Genomic DNA, 27867 nt, shown 5'->3' with positions numbered 1-27867 from the left:
AACCATCTGAGCCACCCAGGCGCCCCTATATATGTATTCCTTGGCAACTTCTTGTCAGATCTGTTTAGAGCATCATTGCTTTAACTTTGCAATACACCTGGCCAAACCTCATACCAGAAATTTAAAAAATCATTTTCTCACTCTTCATTTGTCCTATTGTTTTAATTATCTTTAATCCATTGTTTATTTGCAGGAATCTTTTTAACCCACTTGCCATTTTGTGTTACCACACACTGAAAAGGAAAAGGAGGGAGAGAAAACAGGGGGAAGAGGGAGAAAAGAAAAGGCTATTTGAATATACTCAAGTGTAACAGACAGGAAAAAAAAAAAAAAAAAAGAACTTCAAACAATCTCAAATTCTATTCCTAATAGGAATCTTTCTGATAGTGATATGGCTCTAGCAATTCTGAAGCTGTTTTATGTGGATTATCAGATTTAGCAAATGAATAGATACGTGTTGGTATTGTTGGACACGCAGGATTCTCAGTGTGGAAGGCACATATACAAATAGGAAAAGAGGAAGGCAAGTAAGAACCATGTGGAGTTCAACTAGAACTCATAATATCTAAAATAATGTTTCTTAGTTCTGCCCACTGAAAAGATCTAGAAGCAATGAGCACCAGTAATCATGGACACACCTAGGGCCCATATTTTGTTTTCTAAATACCATCTTCCACTAATACCGAACCAGAAACTCCTTGGAAAAGAACTAATTCCAGGGTTGGACCAGGGCATCTTTCTAGTTATTAAAAAACAAAAAAACAAAAAAAGAAACTGACAATTTCAAAGATGAGTTAAGAAAGGTACAAGATGAGCTAAAATATCTTACAATGCTAGAAAAGTACTACATGCTCAAAAAACCAACATCACCCCTTTTGATACTGGGGCATATCAGGAACCAGCTTGAAAATGCTCCCACTGACCAAATCTAGGACTGCAGGAACATCAAATTAAGAACAGTAACAAATTCTAATTCACTGACTAAAGAGTTCATACTGATGACTGTCAGGTAAGAAGACAGGAAGATGGAAGGTAGACATCTATGGGCACGAGCAAAAAAAAGAAATGTAAGCATTGGGAATTATCAAGCTTATGGTATCAGATACAAGATTCCCAAAATTCTAGTTTTTGCTTAGAAGCTTGAATTTTATCATTGGCAACAAATACTACCAACTGTTTTTCCATAAAGTAACAGGCTTGCTTCACTTCTTTTCAAGAAAATACCTGCCGAATACCCTACTTTGAATAAACAAATTTTGTCTATTAGTCATTCTTTAATAGGGAAATGATATGCTATGAAAAGAGCAGCTAGTTCAGCTCACAACCCAAACAACTGCACAAGTGCTTCACCTTAAGATAACCATCATACCTGATTAGGTAGAAGTGCTTTGGGGGTACTTCCCATTTCATCACACAGAATATTAAAAAGATGTGCACCCCAAGGTCAAGCCTCAATAAGATTATTTTACTGTTTCATTATAAGTGAGACTGGCTTTTTTTTTTTCTAAACTGTGAATGCAATAGTTAAGATGAATATGGTAACTATACCAATGCACTCTGGTGCAACTGCCTTGATTCAAAACACACCACTGCATGCAAATGTAACACGGCAGGGTGGGGGGGGGAATATATATACATATATACATGTAACGCAGTGGGGAATAAAGCAAATAACATTGTAGTATTGTGAAAATAGTTTTCAATTTTGTAGACCTCTGAAAGGGGATGGAGACCACCCCCCAAAAGACCTCAAACTACACTTTGAGAAATGCTGCACTACAGCATGTTTTACATTATAAATGTATGCTCTGTTTCAATGTTAGGTTATGCTATAAATCGTTAAACAACTTCTAAAATGTTTCCTATCACAAAAGAAAACCAGATAGACATTATGTATAATTTTTAAATTTTTTACTCTTCCTAAATTTAAACATTATAGAGTTTATTGTTAAATACAAAATACGTAACAAAGACCAAGTTAAATTTCAATCCTTAAGTATTTTCTTCATAGTATAAAGTAAAATACTTAAAAATATTATTTACGGGCGCCTGGGCGGCTCCACTGGTTAAGAGTTCAACTTGATTTCGGCTCAGATCATGATCAGGATCATGAGATCAAGCCCTGCATCAGACCCTGTGCTGGGTATGGAACCTACTTAAGATTCTCTCTCTCCCTTCTCCCTCTGCCCCGCCCCCAACCTCCACACGTTATCTCTAAAAATAAATAATTTTAAAAAATAAAATTATTTAACTGTAAACATTCTCCACTGAGAGTACTAACATCTGTTTCAGTCTTTTCTTTATTCATTTAACTTTTTTTCAAAGCCACCTTCACATGACTGTAAGATGTGTATCTTCATAAGCTGTAGTATCATTCATCATCATGATTTTTTTTTAAGATTCTATTTATTTATTGGGGGGAAGTGCACACGCACCCCCTCGCACAAGCAGGGGGAGGAGTAAGGGTATCAAGCAGTCTCTGTACCAAGAGCAGAGTCCCACACATGGCACCTGATCTCACCACCCTGAGACTATGAGCCAAAACCAAGCACCAGACGCATAAACAATCAAGCCACCCAAGCACCCTGAAAGATTTTTTAAGTACACTGTTCAATACCTTTTCCCTGGAGAGGTTTTCCAAACGTGAAGTTAGACCATTTATTTCTTTGTCTTTCTCCACCAACTGAAGCTGAAAAAAGAAATCATCATTAATCTTTTTCATTACCTACTCTCTCCTTACATACCAAGAGTTAGTCTTCTATCAAAATTCCAATTACCATATCTGTGTATTTTTCTTAGTGTATTTCTTTGAAATCTCTAGATTACTTCTCATTATTGACCAACTTCCCATACTCATACAACTTCTCCCAGTTTACATAAAATTTCACCTACAATATCATCCCCTCGTGCTCTTTTTTGTGTCCACTTCTTGAACTTCACAATTAGAAATATGAGTGTTCTCCAAAGTTTCTTCTTTGGCTTCTATGTTCTCCCTGAAAACTCCCTTTTTTCTATGCCTTCACAACTATGATCCCCATGGGAATAAATCACTAATATTTACTCACATGGCACACATCTTTCTTTCCCCAAACCTGTCTTTTCAATTGATGGGTGACATGTTTTCATTTTTTCCACACTTTAAGGGCAAAAGGTCCCAAACCTACTTTTCTTACTTCCGTTAACGGATATTACCAATCTCAGAGCCCACTGTGACTGAAGCTAGGAAGCTGTTACACTTCCTCCTCCTCTTCTTCCTCCACTCCCCAACATTTTCAGTCTCTTTAGTCATTCATTCACTTAACAACCACATTATGAATACAAACACAAACTTATTTTTCAATTATTTCATGTCCTATTCAATAATAAGTGATCAGGGAAGGTACCCAAGGGGGTGGTCTTTATTACCAAGTAATTCTGAGAATACTTTTAATTTTCTTACCTTCAAACACCCTTCCCACCTGTAAATCCTCTCAGGGTTACCAAACTGTTTTCAAAAAGACCTACTATAGTTGGGTCCTTTTACTCCTAGGAAATTCTTAATAGCAAATAGCACTCCAATTCCATTTTAGGCCCCCCAAAATGTGGTTTAAGCTATCTTTCAAGTCCAATCTACACCACCACAGACATTAAAGTCCTATTACTCAAGACTGCTCAAAATTTCCAGGCTGTGCTCTCCACTTTTCACCTCCAAATCTATATAAATGCTTTTCAATCTGCTTAAAATGATGCTTCTTTCTTTTCCCAGCTCTGCTTCTTCCCTCCAGTTTGGTCTTTCAAAGGTCGGGTTTCTCCATGCTTAACTCCTAAATATTCCACTGGAAACAGCCCTAAGGTACTTCATTAATTAGACTTCTCATTCATGTAGAACTTCATCCCATTTTGCCTTGTCTAGTGAGTATCTGTGTCTAAACAGTACAAAATAAGGGAAAGGGCACTAAACAAAAAGCTAAGCACCTTTACCAGCTGCATAATCTATAATGCTGTTTAATTCAGATGCTCACTTCTAACATGATCTAAATGAACTAAAAACATTAGCTAGCTTCCCACAGGTTTGACAGATGACTACCTGAGTCGTGAATGCCATAGTTGTGAGTATCACCATTATACTTCTAAGCAATCCCTATTAGATTATAAACTCCTTAAACATACATAGCATTGTGCCTTACTTGTATGATCACCCACATAACAGCTAACATAGTGTGTGCTCACTAGCTCTCTCTATATACAGGCTTTAATTTTACTAAATTATTTTTTCTAGTCAATATGCAAAGATAAAAGCTCATATAAATTCAGTATTCACACTTTATAAATAGTAAGGGAAGCTGCCAGCCACTGAAAACAATATCCACAGGGATCTCATAAACAATAATAATCTCATGAATTAGAAGTTTGAAATTTTCATTCTGACAGTAGATGAAGATAAAGAACTACCAGTAAAATTACCTATAATGTGCCACCTTCTCCAGGCCCCAGAGGGGAAACCTAAATTCTTGGTGTCTTTAAGAACACCACATTTAAAAATTAGATTGTAAGTACAATTAGCTATAATATAGCAAAGTTAAATCATGTAGAACTTCCTGGTCTCTAGTCACACACACAATATGCAAATTATATGTAAGATCTCAAAATATGTAAGATTATACTTTATTCCTTAAAGCAAAAAGATCTTCCTACTAATTAGCTAAACAGGCTGCTAATCTTTTTCTCTAACAGTCTTACAAATATCATTTACCATTTGGGCTTATTTGTTGCCTAGTATTACATTGGCAAAAATAATTAAAATTATGATTGTATCACTTTGCAGTATTTTGTAGGATCACAAGTAAAACATTTTGGTGATTCATTTAATAGCTTACATAAATTTTAAAAGTACTGATCATGTATTATTATGCTCCCACAAAAACGTAAAGGCCCTAAAATAATTTTACATACACATTCATGTCTGTTTCTAAGTGAATAGGACAATGAAATGATCACTTTTCATCTTAGAAACTAAGCATGATTTAAAAATAAAATTTTAATTAGCCAACTGAGTGCACAGAATTAAAGTCACAATGGCAACGCATGTATTTATTTTCTCAGTTCACAATTAACTACACTCAACTAAATATGTAGTACATATTTATACACAAAAATACAATTCCAATTATCTATATTAAAACTGCCCATTAGATTGGTAAAAATTATAGCTAACATATTTGCAAAAGTACTAGGTACACTATGCCTCAAACTATACAAATACCGAACTTACTCTGTAATTATCCTCTACTTCAGCTAGTGCTAGTTTTACATTTTCAGCAATCTTCACTTGCTCTTTCCATTTCAGTTCCATTTTTGCAAGTTCATCAGCATACTTATTGCATTTTGTTTTCTCATCCTAAACGAAATTAGCATAATTACACAAAAAGATTTTAAATCCAAATAGAGCCAATAGCTATATAAACCTATTTAGATATTTGCTGAATGTTTCATTATAACATTGTTTTAACACTATCAATACTGAAATAACCAAATGTAAAAAAAAAAAAAAAAGGAAAAAAATGTCAGTGGAAGATGGGACAAATCATTTTATTTTATTTATTTATTTGACAGAGAGAGAGAGAGAGACAGTGAGAGAGGGAACACAAGCAGGGGGAGTGGGAGAGTGGAGAAGCAGGTTTCCCGCCGAGCAGGGAGCCCGATGTGGGGCTCGATCCCAGGACCCTAGGATCATGACATGAGACGAAGGGAGATGCTTAATGACTGAGCCACCCAGGTGCCCCGGGACAAATCATTTTAAATCCCTACAATGGAATAGTATATATTTAAAAGAACAAAGATCTACAAATTAACAAGTAAAAACGTCAAGATACATTAATTGAAAATAGTATGCTGCAAAAAACAGGATAGTATAATCTTATTTTTAAAAGTTAACACAATTTCCATATAGTGCTGTGTAGAAAAATATGAAGTACTGGGCGCCTGGGTGGCTCAGTTGGTTAAGCGACTGCCTTCAGCTCAGGTCATGATCCTGGAGTCCTAGGATCGAGTCCTGCATCGGACTCCCCGCTCGGCGGGGAGTCTGCTTCTCCCTCTGATCCTCCCCTCTCTCATGCTCTCTCTGTCTCATTCTTTCTCTCTCAAATAAATAAAATCTTTAAAAAAAAAATATGAAGTCTTAATAGCTCTTATCTCTTGGAATCAGGATCATGATGGTACCTTTTACCATCTTTATTCTTTATTTTTATAATGCCATAAGATTTCACAATAAGCATATATTACTTCTACAAAGGGAAGTAATAAAAACTGTATGATTATAATGACAACTGTTTCCAGACATTGGGATTTCCTGACCAAGAAAATCCCTACGTTGACTTCTTATACACTGCTTCTTCTCTACAACTCAGAATGTTGAAAGGAGTTACAAATCATGACCAAAGTGTAAATTGGAAAATTTCATTTTGAATGTCTTATATTCAAGGTAAAGTTTAAAAATACGCTTTAAGCAATTCAACTGAGAAAAAGTCTTCAACAAATAAGGCTAGATCAACCTAATACCCATTATGATATATACCATACCTCACATACCATACCTTTACAAAAATAAACTTAAAATGAAAATAGACCTAAATGTGAAACCTAAGACTATAAAACTTACAGAAGATAGGCGAAAATCTTTACAAGTTGGATTCTTAGAACAGAATGGAGCCTGCTTAAGACTCTCTCTCCTCCCTCTGCTCCCCTACTCTCTCACATATATGAATAAATCTTTTTAAAAAGCACAAAACATAAAAGAGCAAATTGGTAAATCTGTACTTAATCAAAATTGAAAATTTTTCTAAAAACACCATTAATGAAATGAAAAAGGCAACTCACAGACTGGGAGAAAATATCCACACATATCACACAAATGACTTGTATCCAGAATAAAGAACACATACAACTCAGTAATAAAAAGAAGAACTCAATTTTTAAAATAGCAGAAGATCTGAACTCTCCCAATAAAAAGGAATGAACTACCAATATAAGCAACAACATCGATAAATCTCAAATTAATTATGCTGAAAGAGGACCAAAAAAAAGAGTAAACCATATGACTGAATTTATATGAACTGTTACAAAAAGTAGGCTAACCTACAGAGGCAGAAGGCAAGCCAATAGTTTCCTGGGGATGGGGATAGAGGGAGAAGTGAACTGCAAATGGGTAAAAACTTTGGCAGGTAATGGAAATGTTATCTGGACACAGTTTCACAACTATATACATGGCAAAACTGATCAAACTGCAGGCTTCAAATATTATAAGCAATTTACTGGATTTCAGCAAATATATGCAGTTTACTGCACTTCAACACAGGGGGGGAAAAATGCCTTGAGGAAATTTTTAGCTTAAGCACATTCTATCTTTCTGTCAATACTACTATATAATGACGTTTTAAAAAATATCCATCTAGAAGTGTTTCAGACTTAATGAAAAAAGTTTAGTCCCTTATAAACAACTACTTTGAACTCAAGGGTAAAACTGTTCTAATAAATCAGTCCTACAGAAGGAAGGATCCTCTGAAGTAACAAAAGATTTGGGGCGCCTGCGTGGCTCAGTTGGTTAAGCGTCTGCCTTGGGCTCAGGTCATGATCTCAGGGTCCTGGGATGGAGCCCTGCTGAGCAGGGAGCTTCTCCCTCTCCCTATCCCCAGCTCATGCTCTCTCTTGCGATCTCTCTCAAATAAATCTTTAAAAAAAAAAAAATAAAGTTTAAAAGATTAAATATTATTTAAAAGGCACTGACAAGATGTTTTAAATCAATTATTACAGTAACACTGAACTAATGTATGGACTTCATCATTCTATAGTTAACTCTAAATATCCTTCCCCTCTCTACATGGAGAAACATACACAAAAAAATTAACAAAAATCATACAAACACAAAACACCTTTGCCTCCCTTCTCCAAATCAGGTATAAATGAGAAGCATTTTCCCTTTGTCCTTTAAATATTCCAGGACTGAACCCTACCAAGACAGTTGCAAAACTGAAATGTATGAAGAATACAGTTTAAAATAGTCAAAATAAGTAACATCATAAAGGCAACAGCTCATTTGATTAACATTCTCTTTTCCCCCTTTGTAAATTTGGTTACTTTAAGATGTGGTAAAATTCTTTGCTATTATTACAGTTAATGCAAAAAAATTACTTCCCTTTTATGATGTTCCAAGTTCAAGGATACATTTTCAATGTATCCTTATTAAGAAAACAGACAAAAATAGCCAACCTCAATTAATCACTTGCCCATTATCAAGAAAGGAAAATAGAAAATTTTAGGATAATTTTACACACAGGCCTACATGAGCAGGTACACAGAACTCCCTTTCATCATCTCAAAAGTGAAATTAAGGGGGCACCAGAGTGGCTAAGTTGGTTAAGAGGCAGCCTTCAGCTCAGCTCATGATCCCAGGGTCCTGGGATTGAGCCCTGCATCAGGCTCCCTGCTAAGCAAGGAGCCTGCTTCTCCCTCTCCCTGCAGCTCCCCCTGCTTGTGTTCTCTGTGTCAAATAAAATCTTAAAAAAAAAAAAGTGACACTAAGTAAATGGGTATTTAAAAAAAAAAAAAGCAAAAACAAAACCCCAGGATTTAAAAAAAAAAAAAAAGGTAAGCTACGCCATTATATCTAATAAATCTTCCATTTACAAGAAAGCTATCTTACCTGCAAGAGTTGTCTACATTTATTGTATTTTTCTGTTTTGTCAGCAATTTCTTTGGTCATTTCACAGACTTGTCCCTTTGTTACCATGTCAGAATCTATCTCGGCTATTAAAAAGCAGAAAATATTATTAAAACTTATTTTGCCCCTTATATTATCTTCCTGTTCAGAATAACTTAAGAATAACTTAAAGGTCAGTAAATGGAATACTAAAGGAGAGAAACATCTATCTGAAATCATCTATTCATACACTAAATAAAGCAAGATAATATAAACTCTACGTGAGAATTTTTTATGTTAGTTTGGCCAGAAACAAGTTCACATTCAATAATGAAAAGGATCATTATTTTTAATTAACTAAAAACAGTTCTTAAATGGCACACTTGTTCTCTTCATATAACTGAATAGACAGGGTAAGTAGAAAGCCATACTCTCTGAAAAAACACGTTAAATCATTTTTCTAGTCCTTCATTACTATTCATTAAGTCTTTATTAAATAAATAATTTACACAACACCACTCTAGATAGAGGATGTACAGAAATGTAAGTCAGGATTCTGTTCCACAGTGGCTGAACCTAACTAAATATTTAATAGCATGGGAAATTTACATTTAAAAAGTCTAAAACAGCAATTACCCTAAACACTACAGAAGGAAATGTATTTTTATATACTCTAGTGCCAACTTTCATTATGTCAAATCTTTAACATAAGATGAAAAAAATTTAGGCCAAATGAAAACCTAGAGTTAGTTCAAATTTTCATGTTGTTTATCATTCACTATGTCTTTCTAATCTAGAAGTTAATAAACTAATAAAAATTTAACTTTTCTGCCAACAGGTTCACTAACCAGGAAGTACCCTAATGATCCAAAGAAGTAAAAAAAAAAAGTAAAAGATAAAGAAAACCATCAACAGGGGATTTATTTTCCCACCAACAGAACTGTACAATTAAAATTCCATAAATGCTTCAAAATTCCATACATTTAGTGGGATATTAAAGAGTCAATCATTGGCTTTTGTCCTATAGCCTAACTGCTGCTATAAGCATAAAAGTTTACAAACTCCAGCTCATTTAATACTTGTGAATATTCTCATGAAGATAAATAGTAGGTCCACACATTTTATATATTTCACATGTATGACTTTCTTACTTTTAGACCCCTCCTTTATCTTTGCCTTAATCCTCTCACTTATAAGAATTTTTTGAAGCTCCCTTAAATTTGTACACCTGGAACAAGGCAGTGTAAGTAAGTATCAATACTCGTCAAGGCAGGACACTACACAAAAGGTCTAAAAGATTTTTACCTGCAGAAGGTGGTGGCTTTACATCTATAGTAGAGGCAGTAGTAGCTGGGTCTGTGTTTATTGAGGCATCATTCACTTTTTGCTGATTCCCAATTTTCTTTGTTAAGACACTGTTGCTATTGGCCTATTCAAAATATTAACAATAAATTATTCAAGGAGTTGTATTTCCTTCCTTCAGTAATTGCCATAAAGAAATCCTGAGAAGTCCACAAAGCTGCTATTGTGTCTTAAAGGCCAACAAAAACTAAAGGTAACACACATCACCTTACCAACTGACCTAAATGTTACAAAAGAGAAAAACTTTATTTTGGTTTTTCCTGTCAAATCATCAAACCACCACCAAGAAAAGACACAGAAATGTCCTAGGTCACCTACTACAAAGTCATAATATACTTACAGGCCCCAAACCAAAACCCATACATGTGGGTCAAACTCAAAGTATATTTTTTCACAAAAACCTTTTTAGTTTACCAGATATATTTCTGTAAAAATATCTGTAATGGGCACCTGGGTGGCTCAGTCAGTTAAGCGTCTGCCTTCGGCTCAGGTCATGATCCCAGAGTGCTGGGACTGAGTCCCATGTTGGGCTCCCCGCTTAGTGGGGAATCTACTTCTCCCTCTGCCCCTCCCCCGCTCATGATCTAATAAATATTTTCGACCCCAGCCAAAGACAAATGCTTAACCGACTGAGCCACCCAGGTGCCCCTAAATAAAATCTTGGAAAAAAAAAAAAAAAATTATCATCCGTACCATATAGAATATGATAAATTTTGTTTACAAAGAGAACTTCGTATCATTTTCAACTACAGGTTTTAAATGTTTCTTCACTTCCAGCATTCTATTACATAGCAAACCTTATATTAGATACAATTTAAGGACCCACATTAAAACATTCATCAGAACAGAAATAATTTTTTTCATTAAATCTGCTTACCCACTCTCAAATGGAATATAAAACAATTAGCTAACATTAACTCTTCCTAATCTAGTGATTATGAATAGAAGAACCCAACAATGAAAACTGAGAATGTATCAAAGACCCTGGGGATAATCAATGGTGAATCCCATTGAGGACAGGCATCGCTGTCATAAGAAGGGATTCAATATGTGTATAGTTTTTTGTTTTGTTTTTTTAAAGATTTTATTTATTTATTTGACAGAGAGAGACATAGCGAGAGCAGGAACACAAGCAGGGGGAGTGGTAGAGGGAGAAGCAGGCTTCCCGTGGAGCAGGGAGCCTGATGTGGGACTCGATCCCAGGACTCTGGGATCATGACCTGAGCTGAAGGCAGACGCTTAACGACTGAGCCACCCAGGTGCCCTGTGTATAGAGTTTTTAAGTGATGACATTTATCAAGAATTTAAAGGGAAATCGTCAAGAAAAAAGGAACCTTCCTCCTGTTTTCTTTTTCCTGCTGCTACCCTTGCTTCCTTTGTTGGTTTTCCAGAAAATAAAAACTCCAGATTAAAAAAAAAATATGTATCATTAGCAAGATTAGACCAATGACTTCAAATCAGACCAATGATTTCAAATTAGCAGAGATAAATTATATTCAAAAGGTTGATATTTAGAGTATTATAAATCTGGCGGCACCTCACTGGCTCAGTTGAAAGAGTATGTGACTCTTGATCTCAGGGTCATGAGTTCAAGCCTCATGTGGGGTACAGAGGTTACTTACATAAATAAAACTTTAGAATATTGTAAATTTGATTCATTAACAAAAATACTGATAAAGGAAATATTAGGTATGCATTCAAACTGTCCTTACTGATTGGTCTGAAAGTTTGTTTATTTGTTTCTGGAGCCTCTGACATTCCTTGAATTTTTCTTTATAATGATCTGCTGCCATCTGAAGACGAAGTTTCAAATCTTCCACTTCTCTTCTCAGTTCATGTTCCAGTGTATCAGTCTTTTCCTATGACAAAAATACACACATACTTCCTCTTAAAAAAAAAAAAAAGTTAAAAATCTCCTATCTCATAATGTAAAAGTAAATCCCAACTTCATTTTCGCTTTTTTCTTTCTGGCTTTTAATTTTTATTTGTTTTGGAGTTTTGGCAACAGAGCTACATTAGCTCCTAATAAATCCAGCTTTATATTCTTAGGACTAAGCCTCATTAAAAAACTAGAGAAGAACAATCCACCTCCTGTGGAGTGAGTATTACCCTGTTAAATAACCATAATACCACTTTATGAAGCTAATAAATAAGAAATTCCAAACAAAGCCATATATAACTGACATTAGAAAGTTTAACAATAGAGCAGCTCTTACTAACCATTAGGCATTTGCCTACCTAAGTTTTTCTTAAAGCTTACATTCATTTCAACTAAAGAGGTTACAATGACTAAACGAAACGAATGGAAATTTAAATTTCTATGATAAGGAATCTGACCTGATTTACTTTGACATACCTACTCTCTTGTATAAGCTTGTAGTGAGTTTTTGATCAAAATGAAAATTCAAAATTAACCCACTTTACCTGGTCTTTTTTCACAGCATTCAGTTTAAGTTCTGCCACTGCATCAGCTAACTGCTTTTTTACTTTCTCATTTTCCAAGCGTGCAGTATGCAGATCCGCCATTGTTTTATCACGCACATTTACAGCATCACTAAGTTCTTTAGCCAGAAAGACAACTTCTTGCCGAGTTGCCTGAACCTGTTCCTCTGCTTTACGAAGTTGCTCCTTTAAGGAAAAGGTATCTTCCTGAAGAAAATCAGATAAATACATTTGCAATGAAACCATTGAAGTAAAAACAGAAGCAGAAACAATTTTTAATATTTCAACAGATCCAAAATTTTAAATTAAATACTGCTTTTCTATTCACGACTTAGGTGAAGTACATAAATCTATAAAAAACTTAAGATATGACTTTGTGTTAGAGTCCCCATTTAACAACCCAATGCACTCTGTATCTCTACCACATTAAACACGTGTAAATAGAAGTTCAGAAGTCAAGCAACATGCCCAATATTTAAAAGCCCTGGCTTAAACAGAAATTCAAATGAAAGCTCCTGTCCCCCAAAATCTCTAACATCTGTAACTACTGACCCTCATTTTTTATGATTACCAATAAAAATAATTTCAATAACTTCTCTGTAATTCCAAAAATTTTGGTTAAAAGAAGTCTATTAACTAACCGAAAAACATATCCAACGTAACATTAATATACCATTACATATCATTATGAAAACAGGACAGGTTTAGGGGCGCCTGGGTGGCTCAGTTGGTTAAGCAACTGCCTTCGGCTCAGGTCATGATCCTGGAGTCCCGGGATCGAGTCCCACATTGGGCTCCCTGCTCAGCGGGGAGTCTGCTTCTCCCTCTGATCCTCCCCCTCATGCTGTCTCCCATTCTCTCTCAGAAAAATAAATAAAATCTTAAAAAAAAAAAAAAACAGGACAGGTTTAGAACTTCTAAAAACAAAATACGGATATGCTGCAAGTAACAAAGATGAGGCACTGGGAAAATGAGAAGTAATTAGGACCTCTAAACAAACCTAAAAGTATCTTTAAAAAGTTAAAATTGCTCTAAGAAAAAAAAAAAAAAGAGGGGTGCCTGGGTGGCTCAGTCGGTTAAGCCTCTGCCTTCGGCTCAGGTCATGATCCTGGGGTCGGGCTCCCTGCTCAGTGGGGTGTCTGCTTCTCCCTCTCTCCCTAATAAATAAAATCTTAAAAAAAAAAAAAAAAAGTTAAAATTGCCATGATAAAATTATTTCCTTTAATATTAGGAACCCAACAAAATCCAGTTTATTCAACTTTCCTATTTTTATCTCTGTACTAAAAATAAACTCAGAGGGGCGCCTGGGTGGCTCAGATGGTTAAGCGTCTGCCTTCGGCTCAGGTCATGATCCCAGGGTCCTGGGATCGAGCCCCGCATCGGGCTCCCTGCTTGGCAGGGAGCCTGCTTCCCCTCTACTGTTCCCCCTGCTTGTGCTCTGTCAAATAAATAAATAAAATCTTTAAAAAAAATAAATATAAAAATAAAAATAACAAACTCAGAAAAAGTGCAACCCATTCCTGGTCTTTAAACTGTTAGCTCCTGGGGCACCTGGCGGGCTCAGTTGGTGGAGCATGTGGCTCAATTCTCAGGGTCGTGAGCTCAAGCCCCACGTTAGGCATGGAGCCTACTTAAAAAATAATAATAAAAATAAAAATAACTGTTAGCTCCTTAGAAGGAAATAAATGATTATGCAATATTGAGGTGGAGGAAATCTTTGTAGATATAACATTAATAGATCTAACTATGTAAATATCATCAGCTTCTCCATGTCAAAAGGGAAAAAAGAGACACCAACACCAGAGGAAATTGTTTGGACTATATATGTATTTTTTTTTTTTTTAAGATTTTATTTATTTGACAGAGAGAGAGAGAGACACAGCGAGATAGAGAACACAAGCAGGGGGAGTGGGAGAGGGAGAAGCAGGCTTCCTGCTGAGCAGGGAGCCCGATGAGGGGCTCGATCCCAGGACCCTGGGATCATGACCCGAGCCGAAGGCAGACGCTTAACGACTGAGCCACCCAGGCGCCCCTGTTTGGACTATATTTTTTAAAAAGGTACAATAATACTCTGATATAAATATATATATTTTTTAAAGATTTTATTTATTTGATAGAGAGAGACACAGTGAGAGAAGGAACACAAGCAGGGGGAGTGGGAGAGGGAGAAGCAGGCTTCCTGCCGAGCAGGGAGCCCGACGCGGGGCTCGATCCCAGGACTCCGGGATCATGACCTGAGCCGAAGGCAGACGCTTAACGACTGAGCCACCCAGGCGCCCCTGATATATATTTTCTGATCAGTAAGAAAAAAACTCTCCAAACCAAAAAAAAAAAAAACAAAAAAGCCAAAAAACAAAAAAATTAAAGAATGGCATGACCATGAATTTTTTTGAAAGAAATAGCCATTATGCATATAAAAATATATTCAACTCATTAATCAAAGAAGTTAAAATAAATACCATTTTCTTTCAACTGACAAAGATTCAAAAACAGGAATACTCCAATATTTGGGTGACTTTACGGAAATTAGCACATTTATAAACAGGTGGGCTATGTACCTGTAAGTAGTATAAAGTTTCTCATCAGATTTTTGCAACATGCACAACCTTGAAAAAGCACATAACTTTTGATCTAGCAATTTTATTTTTATGAGTTTCTAAGAAAATTATTTAGCTTTACAGGGATTCAGTACAATTATTAAAATAATGAAAAATTATTAAAAGTAGAAAATATGTAATATGAGAATTTATTACAAATTCTGCAATATATCCTTCGAACAATGAAAGTCTGTGCTGCCATTACAAACAGGAGTATACACAATGTTGGGGTATTTTTTTTTTTTTTAAGATTTTATTTATTTATTTGAGAGAGAGAGAAGAGAGAACACAAGCAGAGGGAGTAGGACAGGGAGACAGGCTTCTCACTGAGCAGGGAGTCCTATGCTGGGGGGCTTGATCCCAGAACCCTGGGATCATGACCTGAGCCGAAGGCAGATGCTTAATGACTGAGCTACCCAGGCACCCCTGGGGTATTTGTTTGAAAAGCAATTTGAAAATAACTATGAAATTTATTCTGGTATGTACATGTGCCTACATATCTGTACAAGGAGGTTTACTGCAGTATGCTTATAAAAGCTAAGTACTATACACAACTAAAAACAATTGCCTACTACACAGCTATTAAATAAAACAAGGGATACTATGCAGCTGTTACAGTCAATGAAGAAGATCTTTATGGGTTCTCATACCCATATAGAATGTCCAGACATTCTATAAAATTCTTAAAAAAAGGTTTTGGATTATACATATATTCTCAGTTTACATAAAAATGTAAATTCTATATGTACATTCATAGATTTCTAGAAAAATTTAAAAATTCTGTAAGACATATGTAGGAAAGGATGAGGGTTACTTTTACTCCGTACCCTTATTATTTGAATTATGTTATAACCATGACCTTGTACTGCTTTAAAAAAAAATTTTTTTTTTTTTTTAAAGTTTCAATGATTAATGGGGCTCCTGGCTGATTCAGTTGGTAGAGCATGTGACTCTTGATCTTGGGGTCGTGAGTTAAAGCCCCAGACTGGGCAGAGAGTTTAAAAAAAAAAAAAAAAAGTTAATTAAGAGTCCATTTTCCCAGGTGTTTCTATACCTGTGGTTTTCCTTACAGAGGTCTTACTTATGTAGAAAAAAGATGCCTGGAGAAAATTTTAGCATCTTAATAAATAAATCAAAAATATATTTCACCTTTGTGTTTGCAATGTGCTATATTAAATACCCTGAAGAGTAACTTGGGTGTTAATCATTCATTCTAAATGTGATGCACATCTGACATTTTAGGTGTTATAGTAATTACATCTAAGTGTATTTAACAGCAAACTACTGCAAATAACATAATATTCATCCACAGGAGTTAAGAAATAAGTCAAGGTAAATCTGCCCAATGCACCATTTAAAAAAAAAAAAAGTTCAAAGATCTCCACGAACAGATGTGGAGTAATTTTTTTCGGTTTATATTGTTCAATTTTAAAACAGGTGGAAAAAGTACATATAGCATGGCACCCTTTTTTTTTTTTTAAGGGACTATGGAGGGATGGGGTAACTGGGTGATGGACATTAAGGAGGGCATGTGATGTAATGAGCACTGGGTATTATATAAGACTGATGAAGCACAGGCCTATACCTCTGAAACCAATAATACATTATATGTTAATCAACTGAATTTAAATCAAAAATATTTAAAAACTAAAAAAGAAAAACGGGAATAGAAAAGAGTGTCTGCATATGCACATGCTTATTTTTGCAGAAAGAAACAGGAGGATAAACTGGAAACTAATGAAAATGTTTACATATGGGTATAAGAAAAGGTTTTTTCGGAAAGAGACATCACAGTAAATATTGTAAGTATTTTCACTTTTGAATGATGCAACTATTTAACACACTCAAAACACAAAATTCAATCAAAAGGTTAAGAGAATAAAAACTACTCTTTGAATCAAATGCAAACAAAAATGTAGACTATAAAAATTCATTCCCATAAATATGCTAAAAAGTTTATTCAAGTAACTTTTGAACACAGTACTATGTACCTCCTTACTGAAATAAATTCTAAGAAAAAGGCTTGAAAAGAACTTGATTTTATTTAGTAGACACATTGTTGGGAGTGGCACTGATGTAACACTTCTGAAACTACTGGTGTGTATTTTGAACATAGTACTATGTATATCCTTACTGAAATAAATTCTAAGAAAAAGGTTTGAAAAGAACTTTTTAAAATTTATTTTAAAGACTTTATTTCTTTATTTGACAGAGAGAAACAGTGAGAGAGGGAATACACAGCACAAAGAGTGGGAAAGGGAGAAGCAAGCTTCTCACCGAGCAGGGAGCCCAATGCGGGGCTCGATCCCAGGACCCTGGGATCATGACCTGAGCCGAAGGCAGACGCTTAACGACTGAGCTACCCAGGCGCCCCAAGAACTTTATTTTATTTAGTAGACACACTGCTGGGAGTGGCACTGATGTAACACCTCTGAAACTATTGGTGTGTATAACAGGGTAGAACACATGAATAAATATAACAACGTTTGGAAACAAGGGCTCCCACACTGAGAGGAGAGATAAATATGGAATGGAGGAAGGTAAGGAAGAACTCTAAGGTACCGGGTTTGAATTGAAGATAACTATATAAAGACTTTAAAAGTTTGTCCAATGGAAGTACAAAGAAGCAATGACCCCTAGTAGCAACAGGATCCAATATAAAAATACCAAATTCCATTTGGTTTCAAAATACCATTCCCCGCTGAAAAAAAAAAAAACAGGGCTCCTTAGAGAAATGCCTAGTACCAGGTCTGGGGCAGAACCTAAATCTATAATATACAGTTGTTTCACAAAGCTAAGAAGTATTCAAAACATTTATGGAACATATGAAAAAGACACAGGGGCGGCTGGGTGGCTCAGTCAGTTCAGTGCCCAACTCTTGGTTTCGGCTCAGGTCATGATCTCAGGGTCCTGAGATCAAGCCCCACATCAGGTCCTGTGCTCAACATGGAGTCTGCTTGAGATTCTCTCCCTCTTCCTCTGCCGCTCCCCCTGCTAGCATGTGTGCATGATCTAAACTAAATAAATAAAATCTTGGGGGGAAAAAAGGTAGGTCTGAAAAGGCTCCCCCTGGCTAAGTATGAGACACTTTGGGTATGAAAAAGAATGATGGGGCGCCTGGGTGGCTCAGTTGGTTAAGCGAATGCCTTCGGCTCAGGTCATGATCCTGGAGTCCCTGGATTGAGTCCCGCATCGGGCTTCCTGCTCAGTCCTCTGACCCTATTCCCTCTCAGGTGTTCTCGCTCTCTCATTCTCTCTCAAATAAATAAAATCTTTAAAAAAAAAAAAAAGAAAAAGAAAAAGAATGATGATGTAAGATATACTGAACAAAAAAGAATCCCTAAGTCCATAGTGATATGAAAAAAGGGGAGAGGGCAGCAGATAACCTCATTATAAAAGAATACCTACTAATAAATGTACAAGAAATGATAAAAATTTTTTAAATCACCATTTTGTAATCATTAATAACTGATGCAGGTGAGGATCATCAAGGGATAAAAAAACCACTGGGTGAAAGGCTATTGGGGAATAGGATGTTCACATGATGTCGAAGTATTATCCTACATATTACTCAATCACAAAGAGGGGAAAAAGCACCAATATAGTGATTTCAGGCAGACATAACTTTAAACAAATGATTAAACCTAACATCAAGAACGGAACTGACATTATGTGACTTTTTTTTTTCATTATGTGACTTTTGATAACACTGCAACAGAATGTACAAAACATCATCTAGGCCTTTTCTTGCCAAAAAATGTTTGACCTGAATCCAGCCATGAGGAAATGATAAATAAATTAGATTACAGACTATTTTCTCAGGCAAGCCTGAATTCTTCAAAAATATCAATGTCATAAAAAACAAGAAGCATAGGGACGCTATTCTAGATTAGAGCAGACCAAGAACACAGTAATTGTGTGATCTTTATTTACCCCTGGGTCAAGAAATTTTAAAGGTTATATAGAAATATATTTGGGACAATTTGAATGTACTAAAACTGTATACAGGAATGAAATATTATCTTCTGAATGTTATATTTCTAATATCTAAATTTCTTAGGTATTAATGGTTTGATGGTTATACAGAATAATGTTACCTGCTGATAGGGAGACATGCTAACGTATTTAGGGTGTAATGTCATAATGCCTCCAGGTTTGAACTTTCCCAAAAGAAAAGGTTGGGGAAAGTAAAGATTAAAAATAAAAACCACTATATTGTATACATTTAATAGACACAGGTTTTACAATCTTCAAATACATACTGCAAAAGTACTTACCTTACTTGAAGTTGTAAGCAAGAAAGTCCTTTGTAGATTTTCCTTTTCAGCCAAACAGAACTGCAGCCTGCCAATCTCTTCTTTGAAATGAGTAATCATGCTTTCTTTGTTCCCATCTAAATTCTTTAAAGTCTGGACCTCTGACACAAGCTTGGTATTTTCTATTTCTGTATTCTTCAGATGTACCTGTAACAGTGGTTGAAAATGTCAAGAATACTCTTAACTCCATAACCTAAGTTACTCAAATTTCAAAATACCATTGTTTACCTCTAACCCAAATATGATCAAGGAACCAGAAGACTTTACTAGACCAGGAATCAGGAGACCCAAGTTTTATCAAATGACTAGCTAATGAACAGGAACAGAACATAGCCTTTTTTTTTTTATTTTTCACAGAGATTATATCTAAGGTCTAACAACACTACCTGATCTCTAAAGTCTTGTCCTCTCATTTAATAAATTTAAGTTCTCCTTAAAAATGCAAACCGATTTGGTTATTCTTTTGGAGGAACAAATTATGTTACAGGTATATTCAGATATAAAGGCATGGCGAAATTCTGGAAAACCTGAGGGGTACATTCAAGAACATCTTAAGCAATTCAATATTTTGCTTTTGAGAAGTACTGTCATTTACTTCCTATGTGCCTAAAAATGTATTTGATTAATTAACCACACTATATTAATTTTCCCAGGAAGTTAGGCAGCAGTTGCTAATTTGCTCATAACAGATGCACAAATCAAATTCCATAACTGAAATTATAAAGAGTACAGGAACCTAGTTTCCACCATAAAGAGTATCTTGCTTTGGTTAAGAGTACCAGAGAGAAATGAATTAACATACTTCTTGCACTTGAACCTCAATGTATAAATACTGAAACACTAATTCCTATTCACAAGGATAGAAAAGGACTCCAGATTCTCTGAGGTGTCACCAGCCAAGACCTTTGCAGCATCCCTTTAAAAACACTATCTAGGGGCGCCTTGGTGGCTCAGTCGTTAAGCGTCTGCCTTCGGCTCAGGTCATGATCCCAAGGTCCTGGGATCAAGCCCCACATCAGGCTCCCTGCTCAGCAGGAAGCCTGCTTCTCCCTCTCCCACTCCCCCTGCTTGTGTTCCTGCTCTCACTATCTCTCTGTCAAATAAATAAAATCTTCAAAAAAATAAAATAAAAACACTATCTAATTTTCATAGCCATCAGCTCAAGAAAGTGTTTTATCATTTCCTCTAAATTCTTACAGGACAGGGATGGGTCATATGCTCTAATAGGGGCTAGAGGAGAGAGACATAATGAATCTCTCTGGTTATTTATATAAACAATCTGGAAGGGAAAGCCTGTTTCTGAGATATATAACAATATAATATGAGGTCTTGTCATAGTTCAGTCTCCTTGCCATGAAAAAGAAAAAAAAACCCACAAAACAAAAATCTCTAAGGAAGTTTTACTTCCAATTTTGGGGATACACATATACAAACGAAATACTGTTTAGAACACTGGGAGGTTGGGGGAAAATATATTCAAATGGAAATTCCAATGTCACTTTGATCCCAACTGATAATGCTTATAGAAAACTGGAGTTACTATCACACCGTAAAAGAATAAATCCCCAAGACACCTCATTCTTTCCCTTCCTTCCTTGCTGCCCAGTTTTTGCAAAGGACTGGTCATTCAGGTGTAAAGAAGAAACACAAAAACTCTGCAGAAAGTGGGGGGGGGGGGGGGGAGAGAAGCAAGGCATAAGGAATAATTTAGAGCAGTAAAGGAAAAATGCTCGATTTACCCTAAAACGTGCTTGCCAACCCTCTACAAAACACCCAAAGTCCTATTCTCATAACAGAAAGAAAAGCAAGACAGGATGGAAAGATGACACCCTGAGGGATAGGTCTTCCTCTTTCCAAAATAATTCATCCTAGTTATCATTCATTACACCTCTCCAGCATCACTGGTTTAACCCTAAGACCTTCCTAAACCCTTCCCAATACTAACTAGAATGCCTTTAGAATTCATTTTATTATTGAATTAGAATCTTATTATCTCCCACTATGCTAACAAAAAGCAATATGGAAAGCAATTATCCACGGAGAAATAATGTTCAGGTCTCTTCCTGGCAACAAAACTGAAATTTTCTCACTGAAATTCATTGTTGACATTGAGTAAAAAATTGTTAGAGATGCCAATTCTCACTTAGTTAAAAAAAATGCTTTATAACTTTAAAAAAACTGCATTTGGAGGTAGTTTGTAAAAAACACTGTATAAATAGTAATCCAATTGCATTAATTTCTCTAGATAGCTCTATTATTTCCCTTTTTCACAAAATCTTCTTTTCAAAAACCAAACAATATTTTGGGGCATATTTTCTTAAAGGGCCAAATCATAAAATCATCCATCCACCAGAGCAGGACACCTGGGTGGCTCAGTCAGTTAAGCATCTGCCTCTGGCTCAGGTCATGATCCCAGGGTCTTGGGATCAAGTCGCACATTGGGTTCCTTGCTCAGAGGGGAACCTGCTTCTCCCTCTGCTTGTGTGCTCTCTCTCTGACAAATAAATAAAATCGTAAAAAAAAAAAAAATTATCATCCACCGGTGAATCATCACTACTTTTCTTCCCTTTTTGGGAGTGACACGCATGCCTGCACACACCCCCTGGGGATAAGCTATTCAAGAAATAAAAGGGGTATAGTAAAACCCATGACATGCAAAACATCCCCATCCATGCTCTCTAAGCTGCATGGTGGATTCAATATTTTTTTATTTTTATCTTCTAAAAAAAAATTCCGAACACCACCAAAAATGAAAAGGAAAAAACCACTGGCAATATAAATCATATTCTAGTTTCTACATGCAAATTGTAACTATTAAATACTGAATATATGCACAGTTGTATGTTTTTATCTCTCATCAAATATATAGCACAATACTAGGTGCGTCGTTCTGTTCTAATCTAATCAAGTGACTGAATCTATCCAAATAATACTGACTTAACGTGAATGTTGTTGAAATTCGTCATCTGGAACTGTCTTCATGAACTGCTATAAGCCACAAGATAAATATGTCTCAATTTACATCTACAGCATTATTCATAATTAAGCTAACCATCCTATTTCAGAATCATTTAAAAAACTTCAAAAAGGTGAAGATTTGTTAACAGAGAGTATCTTGTTTAAAATGACATTCTCTGAAAATTATTCTAAAAGTCGAACTCTAAAACATGATCACTGAAATTAATGCTCTAGGATGTTATTAAAAGGGGTAACAATTGGTTTTATAAATTCTGATACATAGGCAGGTATCTTGTTACTATCAAACCTCTCTGACTTATTATGTATTACCTACTAAGTAACTAAAATACCAGCAAGTTCCCTGAAAACTTTTAGGGACTATACAAAATGGGGTAGTTTTAAAATAGGTCCCCAAATCCTTTGGTACTTCCTCTCCATAAGAAGTGAAGCCCAATTTCCCTCTCTTTAAGTACTGGCTGGACCCAAGGAACTAGTTTCTAATGAATAAGATAAAGTAGAAGTACCAATGTACAACTTTGGTGACTAGGTCATAAAGTACACCAGGACTTCCTCCTTGCTCTCTCTTGGATAGCTCACTCCAAGGGAAACTGGCTGCCATGTTGTGAAAACATTCAAGCAGCCACTGAAGAGGCCACATAGCAAGAGACTGAAAGGCATCCACTGTAAGTCATTTGTGTGAGCCACCTTGACAGCAGATCCTCCATCCAGTTCCAATCAAGCCTGTAGCTGACCGCAGCCCTTGCCAACATCCTGAATGCAACTCACCAACACACCCTGAGCCAGAACCATGCAGTTAAGCTGCTCCCATTCCGGACCACTAAATTTCACAGGAATTTGTTTCACAGCAATAGATAACAAAGAGAAATAAAGAGAGTAAACTACCTTATAAAGTTCCTTCTCATCCTTTTCTGTCTTCAACTGACACTCCAGTTGTTCTCTTTCGTATTGTGCCTTCCTGAGTTTATCCTTTAAACTGAGTTAAAGTAACATTAATATAGACAAAAAAATTTCATCAAAAACATTTTTGAAACATAGAGGTATTTTTTAAAACCATCAGAAATACCTGTCTAATTCAGTTTCTTTTTCAATTGCTTTGTGTGTCACTGACACAATATCTTCCTCAAGCTGGAGAGCTTTGGATGTAGCATCATTGTATCTCTTCTTAAACTCTTCATTTTCCGTTTTTAAACTTTGCGATACTTCAACAAGACCCTTAGAAACAACAATTTTTGAGAAACAATTTCTAAAACAAATTTGCTTATCTTTAAGAAATCTATGTATTCTTAAATTGTTAATCCCACATCTGTCCCCTCTAGAGTTTATAAACTAAGATTAAAAACTAAACCTGAAACTGAAACATATTCAATTTTTCATATTAAACAATTATTAATTACTTTTCCAGACTTCTCATGCACCGTTTGTTAATTTCACAAACTTCTCCACCAGAGGGCAGGCAACAAAAACGAGAGAAAAATTTTTTTAATTAATCACTTTCATTTTTGACATCTTGCTTTTCAATGCTTCTCTAGTGACAAGTCAGGTTTCATATGATACTACCACAGTTAACACTTTCTCAAAAAAAAAAAATAAAATAAAATCCTTCTGGCACAGCATTAAGTGGCACCAATAATTATACCAAAGCATTAAGATATGTGCCTGAAGCAGTGTTCGTAATGATCCTGTCACTGTGACTCAGAGGCCTGAACAAATATTCAAAGAACTGAAATGAATATAAAAGTATTTCTACTTAAAACAGAATATTCTACTTTAAACAATTTAAAAGTTTTAAAAATATTAGCACATCAAAACAATTAAGTAACTTATAAGAACTTGATCAAGCTCCTTTCTAAACCCATTTTATGATCTGTAAAATGAAGATAATAGAGCTTTTTCTCCCTAGTTTATAAAATCATGAGAATCAAATATAACAGCGCATATGGAGATACTTTGTTATGGAAAACTATACATCAAAGAACTGATAAATTAAGACAAACTGTTGTGTTAAAAAATGATTTTAAAACTTCCCACTAATGGAAGTACCATTCACCTAGGCAATAACAGAAGCTAAAGGAAATCATCATTCTTACAATTTAAAAGTAACAAATGTTACACAGTATTTATAAGCCACTTTGATTTTCATAAACTCAGCCAAATTTTTTACTTATAGGTGAAACATCACTTTAAATATATTGCTAGAATATGAAAATTGCTATGTTGCATCTACACTTCGTTAAAAAGCCCATCACAATTATGATCAGATACACTCTCTTGGTTTTATTTTTGCTCAAAGCAAATGTTTCCTTACTAAATTTGCAACAATAGAGATTGTTATACAAAACTAAATGCTTTTCTGATTCCAATGACAACACCACAGAAATAAATATGCCCTCTGCTGTAAACTGTTGTCAATATCCAATGACTCCTGCAAATCTGACACATTTTTATTTGTCTTGCTGATTTATAAAGACAGCCAGAGAGATTTCTAAATAGTTTTTTTAAATTTTGTATTGTTAGTTTTACCACATGCTCTCTTGGCACTGCAAATAGGCTACAGATTTAATCCAGGTATTTCTTCCTACAAGAAATAGATAGCCTAGAGGTAAAAACTAGTTTCTGAATCTGTAAATAATGAAGTTCTGTAACGGGTAAACAGCATTCTAAAAAATGTATAGGGCAAGAACTAAAGAAGATTCATAAGCAACTAAATGCAAAACATGAACTTACTGCTTTTATCTATGAGCCAGTTAACTCTACAGTGAGTCACTAATTGTAATACAACTTGACAGTCTTAGAATCTTTTCCTGGTACCCATAAAAGCACCTAATAGCTTCTCAGCATCCACACCTATTTTCTAATGGCATGAAAATGCTAGAGATTATTCTTCAGGCCTCTAGTTCTCATGTCTTGGTAAAGCATAACATCTCCATTTGGCTAAGTCATTCTTAGCATGAAAATGACATTAAAGTCTGTAGTGTACACATGAACAACTAAAAATCTTGCTTTAAAAAACTAACTTTTAAAGAAGAATAAAATTTAGAACACAAGCTTTGAAAAACACTTGAAATTTGAGATAAATACTCATTTGGTCAATACTTGCAAATCATGCCCCAAAACATAATTCTAATATTAAAGTAAAACCTGAATAGGTTAAGTTGGCTACACTGTACATCAAGATAAAAACAATTACAAAAATGGAGGCAAAAAGAGATTAAGAGATTTGGGCATTTCAGATTCATGTAGTGAACTTCTTCCCCTCCTCTCAGGTTAAAGAATCCCTACCATGAGCCCCTATTAGCAATTCCTTCAAGCCATAACTCTCAAATATGAACAACCAGAGAAAAAAATAAGCCACTTATCTGTGTGGCTAAACATGCACTAAAAATATCTAAAGTAACAGAACACACTTATTCTCATGTTTTAAAAAAGATGAACTTTGATTACAAATGAATACAACTAAAAAAAACATTATGGACAACCATTTAGAAAAAAGTATGGTATTCTGGATTCGAATGTATACAGTGGTAAAATTTAGTAAATTAGTACCTAAATACTCCAAACAGCAAATTATTGGCAAAAGAATTATGTCATTAATGGAAATTGTGAGATTTTAAAGATTTGAGAGAGAAAGAGCACGAGCAGGTGGGGGGAGGGGCAGAGGAAGAGAGAGAATCTCAAGCAGACTCCACACTAAACTCAGAGCTGGATCTTATGACCCTGAGATCAAGACCTGAGCCAAAATCAAGACCCACATGCTTAACCGACCGAGCAAGGAGCCTGTTCTCCCTCTCCCTCTGCCCTTCCCCACTACCCCTGGTTCATACTCACTCTCTCTCAAATAAATACAATCTTTGAAAAAAATAAAGAATTTTAAATTACCTCTACCCCCAACATGGGGCTTGAACTCATGACCCCTGAGATCAAGAGTTGCATGCTCTACTGCCTGAGCTAGTCAGGCACCCCAGTTGTGTGATTTTTTAAGTAACTGTGGATGGTAATCTCTTATCACATATTTGATTTACAAACATTTTCTCCCATTTTGGAATTCACTTTTCATTTTGTTGATGACTTCCTTTGTAATGTAGAAGCTTTATAGTTTGATGTAGTCTACTTGTTTATTTTTTGCTTTTGGTGTTAAATCCAAGAAATGGTTAAGACCAATGTCAAGGAGCTTATGCCCTAGGAGTTTCATGGTTTCAAGTCTTAAGTCTTTAATTCATTTTGAGTTGATTTTTGTGTATGGTGAAAGATAGTGGGTCAGTTTCATTCTTTTGCATGTGGCTGTCCAGTTTTCCTAACACCATTTATTGAAGAGATTGTATTTCCCATTGTATGTTCTTGGCTCTTTTGTCATGAATTAGTTGACCATGTATCCATGGATTTATTTCTGGTTTCTTTATTCTGTTCCATACAAAGATTATGAGCTAGTTTAAACTATATATTTTAAATATATTTTAAAAACAAAGTATTATGAATTTCCTGAAACTATTACTTAGCAAATCAGGTATAAAATGAAAATTGGCCTTAAAGAAATTTATTGATATATACACCTAAGTTATAACAATCACTCCTGCAATATTAAAATAAGTCTCTATGGGGTGCCTAGGTGGCTCAGACACTTAAGCATCTGACTCGATTTCAGCTCAGGTCATGATCTCAGGGTTGTGAGATTGAGCCCTTCATTAGGCTCCATGCTGGGCGTGGAGCCTCCTTAAGATTCTCTCTCCCTCTGTGGCTCCCCACTCCCACTTTAAAAAATAAATATTGAAATATTTTTAAAAATTAGGCCTTTGTATCTTTTTTCCACAATGAAAGAGTTAGAAATTCAATGATATCATAGCTTCAAAACTGGTTTTTGGCAACTCCATATATTAGAGATACACACACACACACGCACACACCTGAGGCAATTCCATATATTAAGCAGTCTAAATGTCTTAAACTACCTCTGTCCAAAATTGGATATCCAATACAGTGATAAATGCAACTTTACAGAAGAGAAAGCCAAAAATAAAAGACAGCAGAAGAGATGTGCACTAGCCAGTGCCACCATAATGAGAGATCTTTCATGTTGTTCTCTCCTATACCTGTGATAACTCCCAAATGGCTGGTAGTATCTCAAGGTACCCTACCTAGTTTATAACATGCTCCTTATATAGTTTAAGCAATACTGTTTTAGTATTCTCAAAGATAATTTAGTTTAAAAATACCTTGAGGGTGCCTGGGTGGCTCAGTCAGTTAAGCATCTGCCTTCAGCTCAAGTCATGATCCCAGCCAGAGTCCTGGGATGGAGCCCTATGTTGGGCTCCCTGCTCAGCAGGGACTCTGCTTCTCCCTCTCCCTCTGCCCCTCCCCTCCACCCCCGCTCCTGTTCCCTCTCACTCACTCTCAAATAAAATCTTAAAAAAAAAAAAAAATACCTTGAAGTACATCTTATATTAACATTCAAGTTAAGAATACAATTTATTCGGGCGCCTGGGTGGCTCACTTGGTTAAGCGA

The 27867-nt window shown here is 35.5% G+C and overlaps 1 protein-coding gene across 2 annotated transcripts in view; it reads right to left on the bottom strand.

The window, feature by feature from the left end:
• Window positions 1–27867, bottom strand: part of TAX1BP1 (Tax1 binding protein 1) — an 85009-nt gene that overhangs the window by 26687 nt on the left and 30455 nt on the right. For both annotated transcript variants that reach the window (XM_035020804.1, XM_035020805.1), the window contains exons 6-14: window positions 23434–23582; window positions 23253–23343; window positions 19353–19538; window positions 12461–12685; window positions 11749–11895; window positions 9980–10103; window positions 8678–8781; window positions 5252–5377; window positions 2618–2689 (exon numbers count right to left, since the gene is read on the bottom strand). In XM_035020804.1, coding sequence (XP_034876695.1) covers window positions 2618–2689; window positions 5252–5377; window positions 8678–8781; window positions 9980–10103; window positions 11749–11895; window positions 12461–12685; window positions 19353–19538; window positions 23253–23343; window positions 23434–23582 — 1224 coding nt within the window. The remainder of the gene's footprint in view (window positions 1–2617; window positions 2690–5251; window positions 5378–8677; window positions 8782–9979; window positions 10104–11748; window positions 11896–12460; window positions 12686–19352; window positions 19539–23252; window positions 23344–23433; window positions 23583–27867) is intronic.

Source organism: Mirounga leonina, unplaced genomic scaffold, assembly GCF_011800145.1.
Source record: "Mirounga leonina isolate KUSES-001 unplaced genomic scaffold, KU_Mleo_1.0 Mir_174, whole genome shotgun sequence".
NCBI classification, from domain to species: Eukaryota; Metazoa; Chordata; class Mammalia; order Carnivora; family Phocidae; genus Mirounga; species Mirounga leonina.
The sequence above is the reverse complement of the archived record's forward strand: the minus strand, read 5'-3'. Positions and strand labels throughout refer to the sequence as shown.